Here is a 22,456-nt window from a genome sequence, read left to right on the forward strand (position 1 = left end):
GCCAAATATGAAAGCGATTGGTAAAGTATTGAAGGCGCTATGAGAAACGTTAGCAAAAGTGTGACATAACAGTGTTTTTTTATGGCAATTTCGGGGCCGATATTCGGCCCCATTCCCCTCAAAAAAGAGTATGTATTTTTCCCACATTTTGTAATAACTTCATAAACACTAAAAAAGTATATAACAATAATTTATATTATTTCGAATTATAATAAAGAGTTATATTAAATAGTTTTTCCCAAATCAGTGGACTTTTCACATTAATTGCATTTTTCTCCCAAAATGGCCAGGAAAAGGCCTGAAGTACTTGTATCTATATTGTTTCACTATTTGTTGATAAAATTATTCCAATTTGGTAAATTTTATTGATAAAAAATGCTCAAATTTGCCATTTTATCGATTTAAAAGATCCCAATAAGACTCATAATGGCTAAGAAAACTGAGACTGCGCATGAAGGATGAACTGTCTGAAACTAATGTTGAAAAAATCATTGATATATATTTTTATTTTAAGAAAAAGGACAAAGACATTCAGCTGTGAATATAATATTCATACAAACATGTGTATTAAAATAATAAATATTACATATAAACAAGTAAATTTTTTTTCCCCTTTTCCTAAAAATCTACGCATTTTTTCCCCTTTGGACGGGCCCCGCCACCATTCCCCTATAAGTGAAAAAAGAACACTGCAGAAGGAAGTCTATTATTAGCCACGGTGACCTTGACCTTGACCCCAGTGACCTCAAACCTCATCAAAAGGTAGAGGTCCATGCAAGGTACCTACATGCCAAATATGAAAGCGATTGGTAAAGTATAGAAGGTGCTATGAGAAACGGTAGAAAAAGTGTGACAGAAGGAAGTCTATTATTAGCCTCGGTGACCTTGACCCCAGTGACCTCAAACCTCATCAAAAGGTAGAGGTCCATGCAAGGTACCTACATGTCACATATGAAAGCGATTGGTAAAGTATTGAAGGCGCTATGAGAAACGGTAGCAAAAGTGTGACGGAAGGAAGTAAGTAAGGAAGGACAAACTGGCAACTATATGCTACGCTGAAATTTTATTTCGGGGAGCATAAAAATAGGGTCAGGCGACGTGAAAGTGTTCAACTGTAACATCCATTCAAGTATCAAAGCTTTGTAGGAATAAATAATAAAGTGAAGTAACACGAGACCTTGTATGGCGGAAGCATAGACAGAAATACAGAAAGGCAAATAAAAAATTGCATTTTATTTTAAAACAAGAGGGTAAAAGGCCCAAGATTGCTCACCTAAAACAATCATGTAAGAATATTTTCACTAGGCTGAAAAATAAACACAAATTACACAAGTTAACCCTTAACCACTTAGATACCTATTTTTACGTATTTGTAGTCCCTTAGAATTTGAAAGTTAAATTCAATTAAAGACCTTTCTTAATAGATTCAAGTTTTGGTGGCTTCATTTCCAAACCTTAGATACTGATGAGTAGTAAACCGCATAAAACCTTAACACACTGCCATTTACTCACAGGCTGTGCTGGTTTATGCTGTTTACAAATAGCCATTTTCACTTTGCTTCTGAGAGGTTAAGGGTTAAAGCCTCAATATGCCATACAAATTCACACTCTTCATATCACAAAAACCATTGACAATGCTTCATAAAAGGATATTTTCATCCGGAACAAGCTGGAGGACTTTCTTGTATTTGTCCTCATTCCCAAGGAAGTCCTGCTTCTTCACTGCATAGTCCTTGAAGCGGGACCGCACTATCTCCAGCGAGCTCCTTAAATACAAAAGAAAGAACCCATTTTCTCCAGAGAGCTTCTTAGTAAGAGTAAACTTATTTCCAAGACTTAACTGAGTCTTCCAAACTATCCATTTTGTTAATCATCAAATTTCGCACAAATACTGCTATACACTTACATAAACAAAACATATCTATCACACATACAGCTTTGCTAGGGCTATATCAATGGACCTCAACACTTATGAGCACATACGTGATGGATGGATGCGGCCTATCGTCCAAAGAAACCTTCTTTGTTTGATTTTCCCCACCCTGAAACACAAAACACTTTTAAAGGATTTCTGAATATTTATTTAATGCATGTGATACAAATTGTGCGTAACATTTTGCTTGAAATCTTCCTTTTTAGAACAAAACAGTTCTGCATGGTTTCTGAAAATATTTTATTTACAGAATATAATACTCAATTTATACAATTATTTGTGTCGAGATTTTGCTTACTTTTAATAAAACTCAAATCAATATCACACCTTACGCCAAGAAATTTTATTTTGTCTGAATTTCCGAACAATTAAGTCTGAAGGCTCTAGGTCGCTCACCTCAGACTTGTAAAAACTAACCTGGTTTGAACAGATTTTGTGATGTTTGTGCAATAAATAGGGTTTTTATCTAGTTTTTTTTACTTTGTAAGAAACAGACTTATTTTGGTGAAATTGGTCTGCGACAGTATTGGAACAGTAAACTTTTTCTTCTATAAACATATGAATTAACAACAATTAACCTCTAGAGTGCGGCCAATTTCCACCCTCGGACATGATTTGAACAAACTGAGTAGAGGACCACCACCAAACATTAAACCCCTAGCTCTTGCGTTTTCAGAGAATCAGATTTCTAACTATATTTTTTACATAACTCTACAATAAATCATGTGATTCCTGAGGCATGGTTAGTTTTGATACCAGGTGCATGGTTTGAACAAACTGATAAAAAAAGCGAAACTGTACAATGTTACACACCAAAGTATGCATTTATTCCCTGACTCTTCAATCATTTGACCCAAAGGAGAGGATTTTATTTCCTCAAACATGATTTGAACAAACTTAGCAAAGGAGCACTATATGACCTTACGTTTTAAATGACTTACAGATCTAGAAGTTTAAGGGAAGAAGTTTTCCCTGTATACATGTAAAAACAAGAGCTGTGTTTGTGAAACACAATGCCCCCTACTGCGCTTTGAAGCCACACGGCAGCTATTTTAGAAACAAGGTTATATTTTGAATGTAAAGGTCACAGTGACCTTGACCTTTGACCTAGTGACCTCAAACCATGTTTGATTGTAGATCTCAATGAGATGCATGCACATGTGAAGTTTAAAGAACATAGACCCAAGAGTTTTCATTTTATGAAAAGGTTAAAGTTTTGGGACAGACACACACATGCAATGACAGAAAGACAGGCCAAAAACAATATACCCCCTGATCATTCGATCTGGGGGCATACAAATAAAAATAAGTGGCCAATTTAGAAACTTGGTAGTGGACTAGTATACCCTGTCAGTGATTTTTTTCACCTTTTTGGGAATAGGGCCGGGTCCCTTTGGATTGGGAAAATTTGCGCTGTTTTCCCTAAAATTGGGAAACTAGTGTTGTTGTTGTGTTTCTAAAAAATTGAGAATACAAGTGTTTTCAGTATTATATTTACTAAGGTTAAACTTATAAGGATGGGAGATGAACAAAATATTGAGATCTAAAAAAATTTTTTTTTTTTTTAATCCTCCATTAGGAATGTTTAGCTCCCATTTGGGAAAATATACAATCTCTTCCATTGAAATGGGGCTGATTACCAATAACGATTTTGAATGAAAAAACAACACTGCGTGTTAAACACCAAGTAAAACAAGAAAAATGTGTTTGTCAGAAACACTGTCCCCTTCTGCGCCGCTATGAATTTTTTTTTTGACCTTTGACCTTGAAGGATGACCTAAACCTTTCACCACTCAAAATGTGCGGCTCCATGAGATACACATGTATGCCAAATATCAAGTTGGTATCTTCAATATTGCCAAAGTATTCATAAAATGAGCGATTTTGGCCACATATACTTGACCTCTGACCTTGAAGGATGACCTTGACCTTTCACCACTCAAAATGTGCTGCTCCATGAGATACACTTGCATGCCAAATATCAAGTTGGTATGTACAATATTGCCAAAGTATTCATAAAATGAGCGATTTTGGCCACATATATTTGACCTCTGACCTTGAAGGATGACCTTGACCTTTCACCACTCAAAATGTGTGGCTCCATGAGATACACATGCATGCCAAATATCAAGTTGCTATCTTCAATATGCAAAAGTATTCATAAAATGAGCGATTTTGGCCACATATATTTGACCACTGACCTTGAAGGATGACCTTGACCTTTCACCACTCAAAATGTGCAGCTCCATGAGATACACATGCATGCCAAATATCAAGTTGCTATCTTGAATATTGAAAAAGTTATTGCAAATGTTAAAGTTGGAGCAAACAGACCAAAAGACCAACGCACAGACCAACAGACAGGGCAAAAACAATTTGTCCCCCACTAAAGTGGGTGGGGGACATAAAAAATAAACCTGAAACTGGTGGCTTCAAAGACCATTTAAAAAGGTGATTACTTTACACATAAATATATCGTGTCCCTTGGGTGTGAACAATTTTGATCCCAAGGACATGATTTGTATACACTTGGTGGAGGACTAATCTTTCAAACAATTATACTTGCCAAATATCAAATACCGCTATCATACCTCTTGGGTTTACAGTTTCTGAGATGATTTCCATAATGTTTACTACATACAAATCAGGAAACCAAGTAACCCCCACAGAGGAGGGAGGGGGGGGGGGTGGATAATTTTCACCCCAATGACATGCTTTTAACAAATGTAGACGATCATTATCCAATGTAACACATCAAATACCTAATCCATGACCCTTGTGGTTTCATAGATTCCTTTTAAAGTAATTTACTATTAAAATCTGTATAAAACATGTGATTAATATGGCGTGGCCAGTTTTATCCCCGAGGGCATACTTGAACATACTTAATAGAGGCCCATTACATGATGTTACGGACCAAATATTAAAGCCCTGACGCTTGTGGTCTTAGAGAAAATTTAAGAAAAGTTTTAAGTTTCCATTAAAAATACATTTTTAGCTTCATATGCTATAGACCCAAACAATTCAAAACATTTTTAAATAGGATCACTCAAGAATTTCAATAGGGGTCATTTAATGTCCAAGGCCAATGCAAATGGGAAGTATCAAGCCAATCGGTAATTTTTTTGGCGAGTTATTGATTGGAAATGATTTTCACACTTATTGAGACAGTGACCTTGACCTTTTGCAAACTGCCACCAATTTCAATAGGGGTCATTTACTGTCTCAAAGGCCAATGAAACTGGGAAAGATCAAGCCAATTAGTAAATTTGTTGACAAGTTATTTATCGGGAACTAATTTTACACTTATTGTGACAGTGACCTTTGACCTAGTGAAGTCAGTTTGAATAGGGGTCATCTACTGTCCAAGGCCAATGCAAAAGTGAAGTATCAAGTCAATCAGTAAATTTGTTGACAGGTTATTGATCGGAAACAATGTTTATTGATCGGAAACAATGTTCACACTTATTGTTAGTGACCTTTGACCTAGTGAACTCAATTTCAATAGGGGTCATCTACTATCCAAGGCCAATTCAAAAGTGAAGCATCAAGTCAATCGGTAAATTTGTTGACGAGTTATTGATCGGAAACAAGCTGGTATCTCGACCCGCATCCAGCAAAATATTACAGCCCCGCTTCTTCAAAGGGGGCCATAACAGTTAAACCACACAAGCACAACACAGTATCCTGCAGGTTCCTAATGAGAACTATGAGCTCAGGGGTGGTATTCCAGAAACATCTTAAGTCAATTCTTAAATTATTTCACTTAAGTTCAAAATTACAATGTTTTGTATTTCTTCACTTAATAAGGAAACACATGTTTTTATTGTTTTTCATAAAATAACATTGGCATAATGATGTTATTTAAATGTATATCTTGATGTCAATCTATTGCAATATGAAATCAAACACTTAAGAAAATTTCCCAATTTAAGGATAAATATAAAATTAAACTTAAGATGTTTCTGGAATACGACCCCTGGTGAGCAAAATAAAATCCAACACTCAAAAGTATTCTTTGACATGAAGGTTCTCATGTGCAGTCTCATAACAGATGGCAAAAAACAGCGTATCCTAAAAGCTCCCCATGATATGTATTGGCCCAGGTGAGCAACAATTATATGACACTCTAAAGAAATCACCTTGACGACACTCAGGTACTCTGCTATCGCTGTACGCCCTGGCTGGGACAGTTTACGTGCAGTCTCATCACACACCCAGCAGTGGACACCACGACGCCCGGAGTAGACCCACAATAGGTGCTCAAACCCAAAGTCATCTGAAAGTTCAACCACAACACAATGCTTAAAAAAGTAAATATTTTATAGCATGTGCCTTTTGGATTGGGAAAAATAGCACAATACACAATGAAATTGGGAAAAAATAAACATTTTTCACATGATTATTAATAAGAGTATTTAAAAAAGTTTATAAGCACACGTTCAACTGCATAATCATATTTGTATTGTAAAGTGCAATGAAATTATAACTCCGTATAATGAACTCATAATAAACTTAATAAATTTTTAATTGAGTTTATTGGAAAAGTTTGTTTTGTTTTTTGTTGGGTGTGGGGTCGGTTGACTTTTGGTCAGATTAAGGGGAAAAAATGTTTCTATTGCCAATTGGAAACAGCATCTAAGAGGCTGTAATTTGGGGCACCATATATCACTGGCAATAGAAGCTAAAACCCAAAATCATCTGGGAATACTCCCACAATACTTGTTTAAACCAATAGTCATCTCAGTGGGTGCTTAAACCCAAGATCATCTGAAAATACAAGTGCAATAGGTGCTGAAACCCAAGATCATCAGAAAATACAAGCACAATAGGTGCTAAAACCCAAGATCATCAGAAAATACAAGCACAATAGGTGCTTAAACCCAAGATCATCAGAAAATACGAGTGCAATAGGTGCTTAAACCCAAGATAATCAGAAAATACAAACACAATAGGTGCTTAAACCCAAGATCATCAGAAATACAAGCGCAATAGGTGCTTAAACCATAGATCATCAGAAAATACAAGCCCTTTTGGTGCTTAAACCCCAGATCATCAGAAAATACAAGCGCAATAGGTGCTTAAACCCAAGATCATCAGAAAGCGCAATAGGTGCTTAAACCCAAGATCATCAGAAAATACAAGCACAATATGTGCTAAAACCCAAGATCATCAGAAAATACAAGCCCTATTGGTGCTTTAACCCAAGATCATCAGAAAATACAAGCGCAATAGGTGCTTAAACCCAAGATCATCAGAAAATACAAGCACAATAGGTGCTTAAACCCAAGATCATCAGAAAGTACATGTGCAATAGGTGCTTAAACCCAAGATCATCAAAAAATACAAGCGCAATAGGTGCTTAAAACCAAGATAATCAGAAAATACAAGCGCAATAGGTGCTTAAACACAAGATAATCTGAAAATACAAACGCAATAGGTGCTTAAGCCGAAGATCATCTGAAAATACAAGCGCAATCTAGGTGCTTAAACCCAAGATCATCAGAAAATACAAGCGCAATAGGTGCTTAAACCCAAGATCATCTTAAAATACAAGCGCATTAGGTGCTTAAGACCAAGATAATCTAAAACAAGAGCTGTGTATGTCAAAAACGCAATACCCCCTACTGCGCCGCTTTGAAACTATATCTTTGACCTTGAAGGATGACCATAACCTTTCACCACTCAAAATGTGCAGCTCCATGAGATACACATGCATGCCAAATATCAAGTTGCTATCTTAAATATTGCAAAAATTATGGCCAATGTTAAAGTTTTCGGACAGACACACAGACTGACAGACAGACAGACGAACTGACGGACAGTTCAACTGATATATGCCACCCTACCTGGGGCATAAAAACAAGTGAAATAGGTGCTTAAACCCCAAGATAATCTGTAATTACAAGCGCAATAGGTTTTTAAACCCAAAGTCATCTAAAAAACTTGCGCAATAGGTGTCTAAACCCCAAATCATCTGAATATACACCCGCAATTGGTGCTTTGACCCAAAGTCATCTGAAAATGACAACAGGGAAAATAATTATTAATCAATTATAAGACTTGGCTATTCAAAAATAGACTCCTGTGATCTAATTGGGATGTGAAAATCCTATCCCTAAATTGTCACATACGTAAAATTCTGTTACCGTATCTCTTAAACTGCTGTTTTGTACACTGCAATGCCGATATATCGCGGATCTGTATATCGCGCTGTCCAAAAATCCGACAAGCATGAGCACTTAATGACATGTTTTAATCTGAGAATTCGCTAACTTAAGCAAAAAAAGGTTCTAGCTAGTATTAACACTCTATATTTCATGGCTTACTATGGCACGCAGTGAAGCGTGAAAAACAGTTGATTATTGACAATGTTGTTTACACACAGCTGGGGTTGTTTTTAACACTTAAGAAACAAGACTATTGCCAAGCAATATATGTCCCCTACCGGCTCCACCATTGTCAGAAATTTCCATCATTGTCAGAATTTATTTATTTTTTGTTGCCATAGCAACCATAATTTTTGACGTAAGAACAAAATGAAATGACGTGCATAATGTCCATATTGCCATCTATCCATGTTTCAAGTTTCATGCAAAAATATGAAAAACTTTTTTAGTTATCGCAGGATCCAGAAAAGTGTGACAGACAGACTGACAGACTGACTGAAAGACTGACTGACTGACAGACGGAGTGCAAACCATAAGTACCCTCCGGTGAAAGCTGTAGGGGACAATAACCAATTAGTGTTATTGCAAAGGTAATAATGGCAGTTTTCTGGTATATAAATCATTAAATTTCGGTACTAGTCATGAATTTCTTTGTCCTGATAAAAAGCGTGTGAAGATTGGTGTGGGTGTATTTATTTGTAAATACAAATTTTGTAGCGGGTACAACATTGAGATAATTTAATTTCCATTAAAAGTTTCGTTGTAAATTTAAACTAAAGTATAACCGCGGTATCTCGTGAATTATGTGGCATTGACATTTCCTCGTAATAAAATAAAATTCAAACACGCTGTATCGTTACAGTTACGCTGTTTCAGTTCCTTCATTAGGACTATTTATAAGGGTATATTCAAATCTATGAAAAATTATTTTTTACACGTTTTTTTACGGCAAGAATTCTTTTTAGCTGATTCGCGAGCGATCATACATGAAAATAAAAAATATAATTTACATTTTGATTTTTATGATAAATACAGAAATGTATGTAGTTATGAAAATGTTTATTGTATAATTGGTTTGCAATTATTACTATACAAATATGTAGCAGCGCCATATATAAAATGAAAACATTGGGGAAATTTGACAAATTAACCGCAATACAAATAAGTTAGACATTTCTCGAGTTATATCGCGCGTCGGATATATCGCGCTCGCGATCTTTGGACCCCACCAACCGCGATATATTTGCTTTGCAGTGTAGGTGTTTTTTAACAAAGACCACTAACTGTCGTTTGATGGGTAACAATTAATTTGTAACTCGTCACGATAATAAAATTTCAATGTTTCTGAAAAGACTTTGTTTGTAGCTTGTTTAGTTTTTTTGACAAAGACCACTTTTTGGTGTATCATGAGGTGTTTTGATTAATGCCTAACATTTTGTCAAATGAGAAAATTACTGTTACCATAATTATCTCTAAAATAGCTCTGTTTTGAAGTGCTTTTAATAAAGACCTGTTACTGATGTCTCATGTGTACTGACTAATCCACTTTACTGACCTCTGAGCGCCCTGTCGACGATCTTGATAGCAATCTGCATTAGCGGCCAACATCTCTCACATATATCAGCACCCCTGCAAGCAAACAGAACAGTGGCCAACATCTCTCACATATATCAGCACCCCTGCAAGCAAACAGAACAGTGGCCAACATCTCTCACATATATCAGCACCCCTGCAAGCAAACAGAACAGTGGCCAACATCTCTCACATATAGCAGCACCCCTGCAAGCAAACAGAACAGTGGCCAACATCTCTCACATATATCAGCACACCTGCAAGCATACAGAACAGTGGCCAACATCCCTCACATATATCAGCACCCCTGCAAGCAAACAGAACAGTGGCCAACATCTCTCACATATATCAGCACCCCTGCAAGCATACAGAACAGTGACCACCATCTCTCACATATATCAGCACCCCTGCAAGCAAACAGAACAGTGGCCAACATCTCTCACATATATCAGCACCCCTGCAAGCATACAGAACAGTGACCAACATCTCTCACATATATCAGCAACCCTGCAAGCATACAGAACAGTGGCCAACATCTTACACATATATCAGCACCCCTGCAAGCAAACAGAACAGTGGCCAACATCTCTCACATATATCAGCACCCCCGCAAGCATTCAGAACAATGACCAACATCTCTCACATATATCAGCACCCCTGCAAGCATACAGGACAGTGGCCAACATCTCTCACATATATCAGCACCCCTGCAAGAAAACAGAACAGTGGCCAACATCTCTCACATAAATCAGCACCCCTGCAAGCAAACAGAACAGTGGCCAACATCTCTCACATATATCAGCACCCCTGCAAGCATACAGAACAGTGGCCAACATCTATATCAGCACCCCTGCAAGCAAACAGAACAGTGGCCAACATCTCTCACATATATCGTCATGCAAGCAAACAGAACAGTGGCCAACATCTCTCACATATATCAGCACCCCTGCAAGCATACAGAACCAACATCTCTCACATATATCAGCACCCCTGCAAGCAAACAGAACAGTGGCCAACATCTCTCACATATATCAGCACCCCTGCAAGCATACAGAACAGTGACCAACATCTCTCACATATATCAGCAACCCTGCAAGCATACAGAACAGTGGCCAACATCTCTCACATATATCAGCACCCCTGCAAGCATACAGAACAGTGGCCAACATCTATATCAGCACCCCTGCAAGCAAACAGAACAGTGGCCAACATCTCTCACATATATCGTCATGCAAGCAAACAGAACAGTGGCCAACATCTCTCACATATATCAGCACCCCTGCAAGCATACAGAACCAACATCTCTCACATATATCAGCACCCCTGCAAGCATACAGAACAGTGGCCAACATCTCTCACATATTTCAGCACCCCTGCAAGCAAACAGAACAGTGGCCAACATCTCTCACATATATCAGCACCCCTGCAAGCATACAGAACAGTGACCAACATCTCTCACATATATCAGCACCCCCGCAAGCATTCAGAACAGTGACCAACATCTCTCACATATATCAGCACCCCTGCAAGCATACAGGACAGTGGCCAACATCTCTCACATATATCAGCACCCCTGCAAGCAAACAGAACAGTGGCCAACATCTCTCACATAAATCAGCACCCCTGCAAGCAAACATAACAGTGGCCAACATCTCTCACATATATCAGCACCCCTGCAAGCAAACAGAACAGTGGCCAACATCTATATCAGCACCCCTGCAAGCAAACAGAACAGTGGCCAACATCTCTCACATATATCAGCACCCCTGCAAGCATACAGAACCAACATCTCTCACATATATCAGCACCCCTGCAAGCATACAGAACAGTGGCCAACATCTCTCACATATATCAGCACCCCTGCAAGCATCCAGAACAGTGGCCAACATCTCTCACATATATCAGCAACCCAGCAAGCAAACAGAACAGTGGCCAACATCTCTCACATATATCAGCACCCCTGCAAGCATACAGAACAGTGGCCAACATCTCTCACATATATCAGCATCCCTGCAAGCAAACAGAACAGTGGCCAACATCTCTCACATATATCAGCACCCCTGCAAGCATACAGAACAGTGGCCAACATCTCTCACATATATCAGCACCCCTGCAAGCAAACAGAACAGTGGCCAACATCTCTCCCATAAATCAGCACCCCTGCAAGCATACAGAACCCCCCTTGTTATTGAGAAGCATGGCAAGTTACATGAAGGAAATACAGACAGCAGTTTTAAAAATTATCTATTTTTTACCTTGTAAATTCCATACATGCTGAAAACTAATTTTTTGTTACAAGCAAAGTTCAATCTCTAAAACCTGGCTTGTCTTGTCTGGTATTTTATAATGGTATGATACAAAATGGCTCCTATTTACAACATATGCTAGTGTTTTTTTAAATGGCAAAAAAGTGTTAAGAAAGACACACATTTTCATGTGAGAACCCTTAAATGTCTGATAAGCCAAACATTTTCATGTGAAAACTCTTAAAATGTCTGATAAGCCACACATTTTAAAGTGAGAACCCTGGAATGTCTGAAAAGCCACGCATTGCCAAGTTAGAACCCTGGAATGTATGAAAAGCCACACATTTTGAAGTAAAGAATCCTGAAATGTCTGATAAGCAATACATTTTGAAGTGAGAACCCTGAAATGTCTGTTAAGAAATTTTTTAGATTTATTATAATGAGGGCCATGAACAATTCAATCAAGCTCTGTCATTGTAAGAGCTGAATACCTCCGCAGTTTATATAAAAATTATTTCAATACATTTAATACTGAAAGAGTTTTGCTCCAAACAAGAAAATCTGCAAAAGGGCAATAACTCTGTAAATGTATAACCCCATGAAAGAGTTACAATCATTGTACTCAGAAATTTTACCTAATGCCCTCATTATTTGATGTTCTAATTAGATCCATTTTTTACTTCCTAAATTATGCACTACCAAGAAACGAACTATAAACAAGAGGGCCATGGGCTCTAAGGTGCTCACCTGAGAAACAAAGGAACTAAGCTATTCTGACTTTAAATGAGACTTCTAGATATAAACAAGCTTTTTCTTTCATTTGACCTTGTGACCAACTTTTTTATATTTCAAATGACCCAGTTTAACAAGAGCACCGCCTTGCGGGTGCAGACCGCTCATCTATTTTCTTTTAAAGGTGAAGGGACTCTCAATTTCAATCACAAAGGAGGGAGGGGTGGAGTGAAGAGGGGTGTATAGTGTTGGGGTGTGGACATTTATTACATAATCTTCCTAAAATGTGGAAACAAAATGCAAAAAAAAATAATTTCAGGGTTGCAGGGGGGGGGGGGGGGGGGGGGATTCTTGGGTGCGATGGTAAGACGGCATTTCAAAAATAAAATAATAAAAATAAATATTTGTGTTTTTTAACCGTTTCAAAAAAAATAAATTTGGGGGTGTGGGGTGGGGGGTAAAGTGTGAGGGTGTGGTGGTCATTTGTGAGATGATCTTTCAACTGGTGCATAAAAGACAAAAAAAATAGGGGGGGGATTCGGGGGGGGAGGGGGGAGGGCACGGGGGATGGTTTGGGTGGTGTCTATTGTGGTATGTCAGGTAAGAGTAGTTTTGTCAAAGTATCAATCAAATCTAATCATAAACAAAGAAGTGATGGCAATTTTAGCAAAATTTAATAATTTGACCTTGAGAGTCAAGGTCATTCAAAGGTCAAGGTAAAATTCAACTTGCCAGGTACAGTAACCTCATGATAGCATGAAAGTATTTGAAGTTTGAAAGCAATAGCCTTGATACTTTAGAAGTAAAGTGGATTGAAACACAAAATTTAACCATATATTCAAAGTTACTAAGTCAAAAAAGGGCCATAATTCCGTAAAAATGACAACCAGAGTTATGCAACTTGTCCTTTTACTGTACCCTTATGATAGTTTGCGAGTGTTCCAAGTATGAAAGCAATATCTATGATACTTTAGGGGTAAAGTGGACCAAAACACAAAACTTAACCAAATTTTCAATTTTCTAAGTATAAAGGGTCCATAATCCCGTCCAAATGCCAGTCAGAGTTACATAACTTTGCCTGCACAGTCCCCTATGATAGTTAGTAAGTGTTGCAAGTATGAAAGCAATAGCTTTGATACTTAAGGAATAAAATGGACCTAAACACAAAACTTAACCAAAATTTTCAATTTTCTAAGTATAAAAAGGGCACATAATTCTGTCAAAATGCACGCCAGAGTTATCTAACTTTGCCTGCCCAGTCCCCTCATGATAGTTAGTAAGTGTACCAAGTTTGAATGCAATAGCATTGATACTTTCTGAGAAAAATGGACCTAAACGCAAAACTTAACCGGACGCCGACGCCAAGGTGATGACAATAGCTCATTTTTTTTTCAAAAAATAGATGAGCTAAAAATTAGCTAAGATTTCATTTCGACAAATATTATCTCAAAATTTCATGAAGATTGGACTACAAATCTGACTTCTAGAATTATAACAAGGTTAAACTATAGCCATATCAGAAAAACTGCCCAGTCCCTGGCGGCCATGTTTTTCAACAGATCGAAAGCATATTTTTTTAACTCGGCTCAGATATCAAATAACAATTGTTCCAACCAAGTTTCATGGTGACCAGACTAAAAGTGTTACTTCTAGAGTGTTAAAAAGCTTTTACTTAAGCTATAAAGGAAAAATGCCCTGCCAACTAGTGGCCATGTTTTTTAACGAACTGGTCCCATTTTCAAACTTAGCCAATATATAAGAACAAATGTATTATCCAAGTTTAATGAAGAGCGGAAAACAAATGTGACTTCTAGAGTGTTAACAAAGTTTACTACAGACACATAAGGAAAACTTCCCTGCCCGCTGGCTGCCATGTTTTTCAAAAGACTGGAACCATTTTTGAACTCAGCTCAGATATAATTAGAACAAATGTTCTGACCAAGTTTCATGAAGATTGGACTTAAACTATGATGTCAAGAGTGTTAACAAGGTAAAAACAAGAGATTTGTTTGTCAGAAACACAATGCCCCCTATAGCGCCGCTTTGAAATAAAATTTCAATATATCATTTTGCAGGTTTAGTAATTATCTCCCTTTTAAAGCTTATTACTTCCCTTGGATTGTATTTCTTGACTTTTGATCTCAATGATGACCTTGATCATGACCTTTCACCACTCAAAATGTGCAGCTCCATGAGATACACATGCATGCCAAATATCAAGTTCCTATCTTCAATATTGCAAAAGTTATGGCCAATGTTAAAGTTTTCGGGCGGACTAATGAACGGACGGACAGACAGACAGACAGTTCAAATGCTATATGCCACCCTGAAAATTGATTAAAGAGTTGTGCTATTTGAAATCGGCATTTTTTTTCACAATGTACCAAAATTTATGCCAATACCTTAATTACAAATGGAGTTATTCACTGCACAACACACAAGTCAAGGAAAATAACACTGTAAATCCTAAGAGAGTTAAGGTTTTTGTACTCAGCACTTCCCTGCTCAATGATTACATTTGTATATGCAGTTCATAAAAATCCCTTCACTACTTCCTGAGTAATGCTGTGCACAAGAAGCCGAACAGAATGTCGGATGGTAATCCACATGGACGTTTCGATTACTATATGCCCCCTTCTTGTTTAAAAGTGTCTCACTTTGTGCACAGGGGATTAAATCAATGTGCGTGAAGTGTCTTCCAAAATAAGCCTGTGCAGTCTGCACAGGCTAACCAGGGACAAAACTTTCTGCCTGCATTGGATCTTGGTCATGATTATTCATCCCTTAAACAAAAGTAAAATAAAAGCAGAAAGTGTCGTCTCTGATTAGCCTCTGCGGACTGCACAGGCTAATCTGGAAAGACACTTCACGCACATGCATTAAGCCCAAATTTACCCAAAACAAGGCTCAAATATTCCGTATACGTACGAGCAACACGACCTCACATCATCATAGTCGGTCATATCAATATCAAAGACGAGTTCTTTCTCCTGTGCCTGGAAGGCCGCAGCCTTCACAGTCTTGTGTTCCTTGGGCTGCGGAAAGACAACACAGTGTTTATTTTCTTTCTTATACATAATCAGGCCTTTTTTCATGTTTTTAAGAAGCGTCTTTGGCCCCCCTATTTTGTGAAAAAATGAGTTGCAAACTGTTTAAAATTGTCAAAAATGAGTCACAAACTTTCTAAAATTGTGAACATTTGTGTCGTTAACTGGTTGTTATTTTGAAAATTTAAGTCGTGATTTTCCCAAACTTGTGAAAAACGGCCATTCACACGGAAGGAAAAAAAGCCCTGATACAGGACCGGTATAGTAGTGACCAATGCTCGGTGGAAATAAGTATACATATTTTTTTCTTTAAAAAAAAAAAGAGATATTTTTTTAATCAGTCAACATTGTGTTCATCTCTCATCCAGCTTTATAGGTTAAAACTTAGTAAATATAATACTGAAATCAGTTTCACTCTCAATTTTAAATTTGTTGTTAAAAAAAATAAAAAAATACTTAACTCCCACTTTTAGTCAAAACAACACAATTTTTCCTAATCCAAAGGCACTCTTCCCCATCAATTTTTTTTACATTAGAGAAAATATAATATTTGTTTTATAAATAACATTTGAATAAATATAAATTTAAGTTGAAATAATATCTACTCGGTAACTTGTCAGTAAAATGGTTATTACTGCTTTAAAAAGTATTTAAGTATTTAAAGATGGGGGGGGGGGGGGGGGGGGGGCCGGGGGACTGGATTTGGGGTAAAAGATACATTGTACATGTTTAATGAAAAGATGAGCAAATAACAGCTATAAGTCCTGGCACTAGACCCAAATGAAGAGAAAAAAGTTGGCACCATTTTCTTTTCAACAAAAAAATATAATAAATATTATAAAATTTGTACTAATATTAATACTAATTTTCGTGGACTTTTAAGGTGCCCTTAATCACAAAAATGAATGCCCAGAGTCTTAATGAATTAGTCATTCGTTAAAATTCCATGAATTTAAGATTCTGGATCACATGCCTTTGTGGGGTTCCCAATTAAATGTAAATTGATTGTAAACACACCAGTAAAACGTTTTCTTAAGAATTTCAACTGGTGCATAAAAGACAGATTTTTTTTAGCTGCTAATGGCAATGTGAAAAACATCAGAATTACTTTATATAATATAACGCATGTGTTCTTGTTTTAAATTCTATTTTTACTGCATTCATGTATACGGTTATGGTTAACGCAACATGAAATGTTGTCACTGATTTCAGACGTATTCAAGGATACACAAACTGCAAGAAAAACTTTGTTAATGCACTAAAGATGTTTCCAATTGTATTTCAATAACTTGTCGAGATATTTGCAAAAATTAAGTTCTTAACGGTTGCCCAGCCCGTGTGAAATCCTCTTTAAACCCCATTGATTCAGCACACTGTATTATTACTGGTCACTGTTAAAAACTACATAAAAAGAAAAGTGATGCATTAACCCATTTATGCCTAGCGTCTAGAAAAAAGGCCTTGGCAAACAGCGTGGATGCGGCGTCTCATCTGGGTCTGCGCTGTTTGCTTAAAGGAATTCCTGTAAGAAATATTATAAATATAGAAATAAATATACTAGACATCTAATTTTGGAAATAAATTGATCCAATTAAGAAGGATGGGAGAGTCCACTAGGCATAAGTGGGTTAAACCATGATACCCTGTGAGAGAAGACAGCTCCAATATCTATCTTGTACGGACATCTTTTCTGAATTTCCTTCTCCATTTCATCTTGGTTGGAAAAACTCTGGTAACGAATGTAGATGTCATCCTTAAGCGTGAACGAGAATTCACGCTTACTAAAGTAATCCTTAGGAACTGAAAAGTTAAATGAAGTCTTTATTAATCAAGCAATGTTTGTAAAACATGTATGGCCCCTGACTCTCAGCAAAGTCGTCCATATGCTGTTTATCTCAGATCTCCTGATTTGAAAATCATCAGGAGTTATTCTTCGTCAAGACTTACCAGCATACTAATAAATATAATCCATAGATCTCTAGAAATTGAAAAGAAACCAATTTCATGATACAAGCCTGACGACTTCAGATTTGTGAAATTGACACTTTACCAATAATGCCAACTTAACTGTAGTTATTCATCAGTATATTAGTTTTTTTTATTACTTACAAAACTCTATACATTTTTGTAATTTCTGGCCAATATTTACAATAAATGTGTTAAGAATTTCATGAGCACAGACTTTCTCCATTTTCCGGAAGTAAACCCACATGACATTATGCAATATGCGGATGACTTTCTAATGTGAAATCGGGAGCATCGCTTCTATTTGAAATCCACTCGAGACAAAGTAGATCATGTAACTTGATGTGTGCGCATCAAGCGCTGATTTTATTAAACAAATTATCAATTAACTCTAAATTTAGATTGATGCAATATTTTCTTACTATTTTCTGAATATCAGTCGAAACGAAATGAAATTAATGTGAAACATCAATGTGTCATCACACAATTTGTTTGATATAAAAAACACTTTCAGGTGGTATAATACACAGAGTACCGCGTAAAAGTTATAATCTTCAGACTTGATTTGGGCCATGAAATTCAAAAGCAGTCTGTTTTTAATTCACTACGACAGTGTTCAACACCAACTAATCTGAGTAAGGAGTCCTTTGGACTCCTTACTTTTGAAATTTAGAAGTCCGAACAGATTTCAAGGAGTCCAATAATTAAAGTGAGTATATACGATTTTGTCAAATATTAATGAATTTATATAAAATGTGTAAAAAACTTATGTATATATTTCAATATACAATAAAATAAAAGTTCAGAAGAACATGTGTCGAAAAATGCGAAATTAGCCAGATATTTAATTCTGAAATCGAAAACGGCTGTACGGTCGAATTCACCAGCATATGTATATCATGCATGTACGATGTGAACCTAAACTTAGTTTAACGGTTCATTTTAAATTCCTGCAACAATATATATTCCTACGACACAAGAACACTAACTCTGGTCCTAATAAAACGACGAATGCTTCGGCTATTGTAGGAAAATATGTTCGTCACAATCGGCTCAGGGCGCTAATTTGTCTTTGCTGCATTTTATGAACTTCGTATTTAATGCATAATTTTTCTTGCCTATTTTGTGTTATTGTAACATATTTTATCAATATTTTAAAATTTAACACATATAAAAAATTGTATAATCTCGCTTTAAGACACTTCTTATATCGTATTTTTCGGGTCATTACACATGTCAATACATGAAATATAATTTTTTTATTTTATGTTTGTTTTTCATCTGTTCAAAGAGACTGCTGTTAAATATGTGTTATATCACATTGCAAAATATTTTACACATTCATTTAATATTTAAGTTAATAATTAACTTAATTACTGTAAGGTTTGAACATATACTATTTTCTATGATGCATTATATTTGATTGTTTAACCTCGACATTATGGCTACAAACCATTCTCGGAGCATTCTGTTTTGTTAATGTCATAGTTAATAAATCACATCATAAGGATGTAACAGCCCTATACTTCTCCTTGCTTTATACAAAGTCATGTTCTCCATAATATTGCTAAGAACGTGGAAATTGGGAAATGCAATATAATTCTATCTTTATTTTAATTTAATCACTGGGTTTTTACACCATGAAAACATGCAATAAAAATGTTTAGACAATTTTATGCATGTAAAGCGCAATTTCCCTGTTGCCATCATCAGTCTCTCATGTAACTTGCCAGGATTTTATCGTGGAAGAGTACATCGTAGGAACCAATAGTGTGGTTGGTATGACAATTCCTACTAACTGCAATAAACCTCTGGCACTGAAATCATCTATTGTCGATAGTTACACGGGTAATTAATGCTCATATGATTCAAAGCTGGTCCCATCTTCAGTACATTGTGGACAATGTCAGGTCTTGCAATGATTTTTATAGTAATGAGAGACTGTTTGGCGAAGCTAGTTTACTTTAGCAAAAATATCAGAAGAAAACTGCCACGCTCGGTGTTTCATGGTTTGCACGTTCCATTTTTACTACACGCACGGGCAGCGAAAGGGGGGCCAAAATAAATAATTTCGGAGTCTTTTGTATTTGTCCATGTGTTCAAGCAGAATGATTTGTGGCACATTTTTCGGATGCACAATAGTTCGGACATTCTGATCTTGCGAAACAAACAAGAACCTCAAAGGATTTTTTTAAAATTAAAAGATGATTTTAAAGGAGTCCGACGGACTCCCTCGACACAAAAACAAGGAGTCTGAGTCTCATTTTAAGGAGTTCTCGGACTCCCGTTAGTGTCGAACGCGGTACGATGCATCTATCGCTAGCAATTAGCGACCCCATCCACAAAATCACCATGGTGTGAATTTCCGACTGATAATCAATAATTTGCTGATAGATCTCTGATAAAACGTCCAAAACAACACAGGTTCACCCGGCTTGTAGATATCGTTTGTTAATAGGGACTGGGCAATAAAGGGATAAGCATGGCAATTTTAAGCCAGACAGAGCTTGAATGGCGATTTTTATTGTGAACTTATAGAATGTATGATATTTTTTTTACGAATGTCGGGACAAATTGTGTTACATCAGGACGAGGGGATTAACACCCTAAAAACAGGACTGTCCCGCTATGATCGGGATGTCTGGCATGTATGCTTTTACCATGTATCAAGAGGTTAACGTAAGGAAACCAGTAAAAGCATTAACGAATTAATGCAAACAATGTAGCAATAACAAATTTACCTTTAAAAATTTATTATTTGCCCATTGAATCCATGTCAAAATTGTTTATTTAAAGGGTGATAATCAGCGCAAAGCAGATAGTTCCTAACACACCCGCAATTACATCCACTATGCGGGTGTTTACCTGGTATCGCGGCGTCATACTGGAAAAGGAGTGTGCTTGAATGCAATGAGCATTTATTAGACCAATGCAACTTATAAAATTTTGTTCACTTAACTATTTAAAGATTTTATATAATAAACTTCCAATTGGAACAATGGTATTCCCACTGATCATGTGTATATCCCCTGACGAAATGTGCGCTCTTTAATTATGCTAAATTCTACCATGATTTCATAATTCGAAATTTTTTAAACAAAATGATCGATATTACCAGCATTTCGATAAGAGGGAATTGTATATCATTTCGTAAACAAATTTTGAAATTTATTATTAATTTTTTAAATAACAGGGCCCTAATTTGGCCGTTTTTGGAGCCAAAATTCTGCCCCATTCCCCCCTTAATATAGTATACTTTTTCCCCCTATTTCAGCTAAAAATTCCCCCTTCCCAAACACATATATACCAATGTTGCCAGCTGGTATCATGCTATTAATCATTGATTAAATGTATATTGATGTATATTACATAAAAATATAGCTACTATAAGTGTCGAATGTTTGGTTAAAAGATATTCTAAATTTCCCCTTATCGCCCAAAACGACGCGAAATTCCCCACTCTAAGGGCCCCAAATCCCCCAAAGTGTAGCAAGGGCCCTGAATTATCAAACTTAATGATACGCTCACAAATAACTGATGAAAATTTGCAATGACGTTACATTACAACATTATGCTGTCATGCAGGGCGTAGTACTTAGATCCGCCTAGGCCAGGGATCAGGAGGTCACGGGTTCGATCCCCACTCGGCCTTTGTGGGAGCGTCCTATAAATCTCCCCCAAAGACACCAAGTACTGGTCCTATCTAGGCCTTAGACTTCTTGAATAATCATATCGCGTCGACGCTCTAAAGGAACCCTGCAATTAATGGGAAGAAGAATGGTTCGACATTGCCTGGGGACGATCGATCTAATAACAAATTAAACTAATACATACCGCCGCCATAGTTCAACCATCTATAGTATGGACCATAGGGAAACAATTTCTTATAATATATGGGAAGGAGGTCTGGTAGACACTCAGGGTCGTAAGCATTCTCTTCCGGCATTGTTGAAATTGTTTGTCAATAACAAAATGAAAGTACAATTTGGCGCCAAATAGCCGTGACACGAATTACGGCGGCCCACGAATTACCAAAATCTACACAATGCACTTCAATCGTCCCAAGACTAGCACGTCTATCCGTTGTGTCGGCCCTCTTAACTCCTTACCACATAACTTTACGTATTTTGACAAACGTGTAGTTCTTTAGGCTTAGAAAGTTAAATTTAATTAAATAATTTTCTAACTAGATTCAAGCTTTACTGTATTCTATAGGTCTTTGGCATCAAACAGCATAAAACCTAAACAGACTGCGAGTTGCTCGCAGGCTGTTCTTGTTTTATGCTGTTTGCACAAAGCCATTTTCATATTGATTCTGATTTGGGAAGGTTTAATGAATACATACGAATGTGTTATATGTCAATATTTTGTTAAATGTATATTATTGTAGATCTACATAACAATGAAAACTGCATTAAAATCATAATTTTTTGACAAAATACTGGCTAGACTGAGCTCCATGTAGTTTACTCAAACCTGGTTGTCTCTCGGGTCGGTTTGTCTCGCGGTATTTCATAAGCGCCCTTTGGATTTTTTAATTTACAAACCTGTGTGACCTACTTGTTTGATCTGACAGAAATGTTTCGATTTTTGGTAAGTAAATACCCCAAAACGATGTAAAACATCATTTAACCCTTTACCACTTAGATACCTATTTTGACGCGTTTGTAGTCCCTTGGGCTGTTAAATTTAATTAAAGACCTTTCTAACTAGATTCAAGTTTCAAAAGCTTCATTTCCAACCCTAATTAAGATACTGATGAGCAGCAAACAGCCGGTTGCATAAGCCATT

At 36.7% G+C, this 22,456-nt stretch overlaps 1 protein-coding gene across 3 annotated transcripts in view; it reads right to left on the reverse strand.

Annotated features, from left to right (window-relative positions):
* The window catches only part of LOC127862150 (DNA primase small subunit-like), a 32,517-nt gene extending 10,829 nt beyond the window's left edge, over positions 1–21,688 (reverse strand). For all 3 annotated transcript variants that reach the window (XM_052401143.1, XM_052401141.1, XM_052401142.1), the window contains exons 1-7: positions 21,500–21,688; positions 17,343–17,500; positions 15,582–15,688; positions 9,659–9,732; positions 6,076–6,212; positions 1,984–2,042; positions 1,653–1,766 (exon numbers count right to left, since the gene is read on the reverse strand). In XM_052401143.1, coding sequence (XP_052257103.1) covers positions 1,653–1,766; positions 1,984–2,042; positions 6,076–6,212; positions 9,659–9,732; positions 15,582–15,688; positions 17,343–17,500; positions 21,500–21,611 — 761 coding nt within the window. In that variant the 5' untranslated portion in view covers positions 21,612–21,688. The remainder of the gene's footprint in view (positions 1–1,652; positions 1,767–1,983; positions 2,043–6,075; positions 6,213–9,658; positions 9,733–15,581; positions 15,689–17,342; positions 17,501–21,499) is intronic.
* Positions 21,689–22,456: the final 768 nt, after the last annotated feature.

Source organism: Dreissena polymorpha, chromosome 16 (genome assembly GCF_020536995.1).
Source record: "Dreissena polymorpha isolate Duluth1 chromosome 16, UMN_Dpol_1.0, whole genome shotgun sequence".
NCBI classification, from domain to species: domain Eukaryota; kingdom Metazoa; phylum Mollusca; class Bivalvia; order Myida; family Dreissenidae; genus Dreissena; species Dreissena polymorpha.